General features: G+C 48.8%; 1 protein-coding gene across 1 annotated transcript; it reads left to right on the top strand.

Moving 5' to 3' along the window:
• On the top strand, positions 1-4,057 carry KRT84 (keratin 84). The gene is made up of 9 exons (XM_010295363.1): positions 1-453; positions 964-1,172; positions 1,665-1,725; positions 1,991-2,086; positions 2,362-2,526; positions 2,684-2,809; positions 3,205-3,425; positions 3,714-3,748; positions 3,855-4,057. Exons 1-9 carry the CDS (start codon positions 1-3, stop codon positions 4,055-4,057), a joined length of 1,569 nt encoding a protein of 522 aa, XP_010293665.1.
• Positions 4,058-6,362: the final 2,305 nt, after the last annotated feature.

The following is a 6,362-nucleotide window of genomic DNA, read 5'->3' on the forward strand; positions in this document are numbered from 1 at the left end:
ATGTCCTGCTGCTCCTACAGCATCAGCTCCGGCCATGCCATCAGGAATTTCAGCTCTTCTTCTGCAGCTCTTCCCAGGAATCGATGTAGTTTCAGCACTGCATTGTGTCACTGGGGTGGGGGCAGGGGCTACTGCGGTTTGGGTTACTTCAGCAGCAGAAGTCTTGATGGCATAGCATTCTCCAGGCCCAGAATAGCTGTTGGAAGATGTCCTCCTCCAAGAAGTGGATATGGCTTTGGTGCAGCTGGCACACGGTTCAGCTACAGAGGTGCTGGATTTGGCTACAGGGTTGGTGGAGTCTCCAGGCCATGCACCATCACACCCATCACCATCAACAAGCAACTGCTCCAACCGCTCAGACTGGAACTCGATCCCAACATGCAAACGGTGAAATACCAAGAGAAGGAGCAGATCAAGACCCTCAACAACAAATTTGCTTCTTTCATTGACAAGGTGAGCTGAGAACCCCTCCCCAGCTCCAGTTTGCAGGCACTAGAGCCCAGGTGAGGTGTCTAGCATGAAAAAGTCATGGAATCCTTGTAAGACAACTCATATTAGACATTGAGGGCAACTTGCACAAGGGATCCAGCTGAGCACCAGGGCGTTTGTGAACCATATAGGCTTACTGCCATTGGGGAAGCTTTACTGTACAGGCGCTATTGCTCTGATCCCTAGGCCTGACTACAGGAAGGGAACAAACTAAAACCAGTTTCATCAGCCTTCCAGTTCCTTCCCATTCCTCTCCCCATATCCCCAATTATCACAAATCTCTCCTTTCCAGAGGTGCTTCGTTCTTTTGTTTATTTCCACATGGGCGGCCCAGAACAAAAGTACACTGGATTAGGAAATGCCGCATTCACGTGTACCAAGAGCAGGAACACATTTCACTGCTGTTGCACCGACACTGGCTCTCACGAGTTCTTAGTCCTCGTCTTGTTTCCTATTTTGCTTTCTGGGATTCAGGTTCGATTCCTGGAACAGCAGAATAAGGTGCTGGAGACCAAGTGGAGCTTTCTGCAGGGTCAAAACCACTGCAAGAATACCATCATGCCCATGTTAGAGGCTTATATTGGTAACTTGAAGAAGCAGCTGGAAACACTGGGGTGCAACAGAGCCCAGTTAGAAACAGATCTGAAAGCAGCACAGAAGGTTCTGGAAACCAACAAGAAAATGTAAGTAAAAAAACAATGAAATATGGGTGCAGCGATGCTCGTGTGGTTTGAGATTTGTAAACAGGCAGAGACAGTGAACTTTTCGTGGTAGTAAACAGTCCTCAGAGAACTAGTAGGTAGATGGAGAGATCTACCAAGATCTCAGTATATAAAATAAGGTCAAATTTAGAGAGAGATGGAGGAAACAGGGATGTCCCTCTTCCAGGTTCTCTTTGTCTCCTTCCTAATTCAAGGAATTAACATTTAGAAAGGTTCAAGTTGCAAAGGTCAAATGAAAACAGTTCTGTGGCAAACTTGTAAAGACGCAGAAACCTCTCTGAAAATATGTTTACTTTCCCATGGGCTATGAAACAAGACCGAAGCATCCCAAAACACTGTTTGTGAAGAAGGAAAAAAATTAGCAGTTTCACTTCTTGAAAGAAGGCCTGCAGAAACCCCAACAAAGATGTAATTGCACTCAACTCAAATAAAATCTCCCGTTTCCCCACGCAGGTACAAGGACGAATGCAGCCAGCAGACGTGCACCGGGAGTGAGTTTATTGCCCTGAAGAAGGTAAGCAAGGGGCTGTTTGAACTCTCCTCTCCAGGTTCAGGTCTTTGGGGTGCACGTGGTGATTTACTTCCCAAAACCAGCACACAAAACAAGTACAAGCAGGAGCTGGTGCTTGGGTTTGCTTGAACTCAAATCAGCAGCAACTGTGTAATTGGGAGCTGGCGCACAGTCACAGTACCGGCACTGAAAGTCCCTCACCCCAAGGGTAGCCCTGAGTTTGCTCTCACTAACAAACTTCCTTCTTCTATCCCCAACGCGTCTCCAGGACGTGGACTGTTTTTTCTTAAACAAAGCAGAGCTGGAGGCCAAGGTGGAAAGCCTGAAAGAAGAGGTTGAATTCCTGAGAATGTTCTACGACGAGGTAAGAAGCCTCCCTATTGCTCCAGCCACCGTTAGCATTTCTCAGATGGATTTTGAAGTTGCTTATCCCAAAGGACAGGGGAAGAGGCGATAACACAGGGCGGTGGTCATTGCTTGCGGTGAACAGTGAGACTCAGCAATTCATCTCTGCTTGGTCACCACAAAGGGGGACCGAGTTGCACAATGCGGGTGACACACCAGCTTGGGGTTGGACTTGGAGCACAGCAGGACCAGCATCTCTTGGACCAGCTCAAACCAACCCCATGTCGCCACCAGGAAATCCACCAGCTGCGGGCCCAGATCTTAGATACATCGGTGGTTGTGCAGATGGACAACAGCCAGGATGTCGACTTGAATGGCGTCATTGCAGACGTCAAGGCTCAGTATGAGGACGTTGCCCACAGGAGCTGGGCAGAAGCGCAGGCCTGGTATGAAAGCAAGGTGAGAAAACCTGGCAAGAGGGAGGGTGTGGGTGCAGTTTCTCTCTTCTGACCAACTTCAAACCCAGAGAAACAATCCCCACACTCCTGATTTGCTCTGATTTAACTGAAAGCATGTGTTTTGGGGATATGCAACAATGTCGTTTGGGCTTTTTTAGTTTCAGGAGCTGCAAGTCACTGCAGGCAGAAACGCTGACAGTCTGCGAGACACAAAAAACAAGATAGCTGAGCTGACACGGATAATCCAGAGACTGAACGGAGAAGTCAGGAGCGCCAAGGACCAGGTGAGCACAGCCAGGTCTAGTTGTTTCAGCAGGGCAGAGAATGAATTGCTGCTCCTGCAAGCTCCCACAACTAAATTAAATTGTGCTGTAGCACCTTGCAAAGGGTGTTCATGAGCTGGCTACTCTGCTGCTCCAACTAGGGCTTCATTAAAGCCCAACTCATGCAGTACCTGAAGGCAGATGTGATTACAGCACCCCATCCCCTGAGAGTAACACAAGGGAGCACTGAGACTGCATGTCCAGCTCCCCAAACACGCACCAGAGGGGACTGACTGCGTGTCCATCTTACTGCTGGGCTGAATGCACAACCAGACTACAAACCCATCTCTTGATAATGCATTATGTTTGAAGACAGCCAGAGACAGCTAAGACTGACCACGTCTTGCTCCTTGCAGTGCTGCAAGCTGGAAGCCGCCATGGCCAATGCTGAGCAGCGTGGGGAAATGACCATCAAGGATGCAAAACACAAACTCTCCGAGCTGGAGACAGCCCTCCAGCAGACCAAGGCAAACCTGACCCGTCAGCTCCGCGAGTACCAAGAGCTCACGAACGTCAAGCTGGCCCTGGACATCGAGATCGTCACATACAGGAAGCTGCTGGAGGGAGAAGAGAGCAGGTGAGTGCCAGACCCTAGCAGGGCTGCACAAGCTGCTTCAGATGCATGTGTTGAAAGGAAAAATAACTGTATAGTGCTATTTCAGAGCTGCCATGCTGCACATCAACCACACAGTTCTTTCCATCAGCCCTAAACCACCTCCATTGTGCAAACACACCAAAACAGCCAGTCCTGCTACCTCCAAAGAGTGAGAGACAGCCTAGAGAGGGTCAGGCTCACATTTGAAGCTAACAGGCTTTGCATTTGAAGATAGATTGATAATGTGCAACCTCTTCCCATTCTTTACAGGCTCTGTGCAGAAGGCAGCTTCCCCATCAATATCTGTAAGTTGGAGTTCTACCGTTCAACTTCTACCAAACTCAGGCATCTTCTGCCTTTTCTCCAGGGAATGCCCTAAGCCGAAACTCAGCTTTGCTCTGCCTTTTGCAGCTGTCTGCCATTTGCAGGGAGGTCTCCCCTGTGGCCCAGAGCCTGGCTTTGCAAGCACCCATGCATCAGCCAACAGAAACTCGTGCTGGACCAGCAGTGGGGGGGTCTGCGGCACAGCAGTGAGCTGCAGCGACCGTGTTAGCGCCGGAAGCTCTCACATGAAGGTGGTGTCCATGATGAAATCAGCCAGGAGCAACATGTAAAAAGCTGTAGATAAATGGCAAGGCTGGAAACAAAGCAACACGCATACCCTTCTGCATACTCTTCTACACACAGCAGCAGCCATGCCAGACCTGGATCATGTACATCCAGCTCCCCGAGGCTGCACACCCATTTTCCGTGCATGGGGATACAAAAGGCAAAGAGGTGTTTTCTATGCTCAAGAGTTTTTCTACTTCTGCTAGGGAATCTAGGAGCAAGAAGGGCTAAAATGCTCCTCATCACTCCTATTATGCAGTTAAAACAAGATGCCTTTGGTGTAGTTCCCTGGTCTTTCCACTCACACAGATTTCAAGGATTAAATTGAAGTGTGAGGGAGGGCTCCTTTTATCTAAGAGCATTTTCATTAGGGCTTTATCCAGCCCCGCTGTCTTAGCAGCTCCCATCCTGGGTCAATCTAGTTTTATCAGCCAGCCTTTTAGATTACACATACACCCCTGGCATGAGCAGAACTCAACCAAAATTGCCTAACTTGCAGTTTCCCTGCACACTGTTTCAATTTCATTGATTATTTGCCCCAAAGGACAGATTTCAAGGGCTGTTGCTGTTTGAAGGCAGTTTGCTCATGTACTTGCATTACCTGTTTTGAAAGTGATCCTCAACTTTCCTTTTACTTCTGGGTTTTTAACAGTCTGGCTCATCTGTTGCCATAAATGCTGTCATAATTGAAGAGTCTGGGGGCCAGAGTCCATTGTCAGGTATGAAGGGGACTGGTCCATTGACGTATCTGGGCCTAGGGCACAAAGCTCCTCTGTGATCTTGTTCAAGGGATCCAAACCCAACCTTAAACACATGGGACCAGCATCAATTGCCTTCCCAGTTGTTCAGTACCTAGCACGCTGAACTGCCAGTGTAAGTGCATTAACCCTGTTTGGGAAGAAAAAGAGGAAGCAGGGATTTCCTTCTAATGACCTTATATTTTGTCAGCAGCTTTCATCCTAGCTTTAGTCTCGCATATCCAATAAATTGAATTAGCAACTCAGTTATCTTCATTCGACGCTTTCATTTGGGGAAAAGAGGGTTAATTCTTGTCTCTGCTTCAGGATTTCAAATGATAAAGCTTACAGGGGTCTAAACCAGGCACAGGCCAAGCCCTCCACTCACTGAGAGCTCTTCCTTCCTCACCCAGGCAACGCACCTCAATGGTCTTCCATAATCCCCAAGACATCTATTCTCCATGCACATGAACAGCTATGCAAGGAGAAGGGTTATCACCTCTCTCCAGAGCACCACTGAGCTGAAAGTACAATTCTCTCTTCTTCCTCACACCTGCACACGAGGAGCAGGATCCATTCCACCCAGTGCTGAGTGTTTATGGCACTGCAGCTGGCTGCAGCAAGGCAGCAGGGACAGGCGCTTCCCGGGTTAGATGTCTTCATTAGGGCAGGGTGGAGCCCCAAATGATTTTTCCCCCCAGGAAAAACAAACAAACAAAAACATTTAGAGGGCACTGACTAAGCAAAGATGCTCTAGCAATTTGCATAAAACTAACTGAAACTTTCTATCACTGATTGCTAAATCCCCTTAAAGCCATCACCGATTCCCTTGAGTTGCCTGGGAATGTCTCAAAGCCAGATAGCAGAGGCTGCTGGACGGTTTAGGTGCCCTTGTCCTTCCTCTCATCCTAGCACCAGACCAGGTCGTGCTCAGCTCATTGCAGTGACACCCCAGGCAAAGCAGACCCAACTCCCAGCCTATACTACATACCTCTTCCCAGGCTGTGGCTGCTCCAGTGCAGGAGCACAAAGTGCTCCAGCATCTCCAGCAAGAGACTGGAAGACCTCTTTTTCCTCTCTACTCTATGGGGTGTTGCCCTTTATAACTTCATCAAGCGAATTAGGCTTCCCATCAAGCTAATTAGGCTTCCTAGGTGGAAGTCTTCCCAGGATAGGAGTCACCTCCCCCCCACCTTGCTCCTCCCTGCCCAGTGGGAGCTGGGGACTCAGCCCAGCCCATACTGGTTATGTGCCATTTAATTCCTTTTAAACACAAGATGAAAATCTCAATCAACCTCAGAGCAGGGGTTTGGCCTTGGTAGTTGCTGAAAAACTGATGGGAACTGAAGCAAATGCAGCTTTAACCCTGGGGAACTGAAGCAAGGTCCCCAGCATTTGCAGCCTTCTCCTCAGGCCCAGTTGCATCTGAGTCCTCACTCATCCTCTGCCTCAGTTTCCCTATAAAGAACAGGGAAACTTACCCCCGTTGTAAAACCCTCTGACCTCTGTGGACAGGCCGTGTTGCCAGTGACCTCAGCCCTGCTATTACAACAACACGTGTCCAACCTCGCAT

The sequence above is a fragment of the Phaethon lepturus genome, unplaced genomic scaffold (assembly GCF_000687285.1).
Source record: "Phaethon lepturus isolate BGI_N335 unplaced genomic scaffold, ASM68728v1 scaffold26669, whole genome shotgun sequence".
NCBI classification, from domain to species: domain Eukaryota; kingdom Metazoa; phylum Chordata; class Aves; order Phaethontiformes; family Phaethontidae; genus Phaethon; species Phaethon lepturus.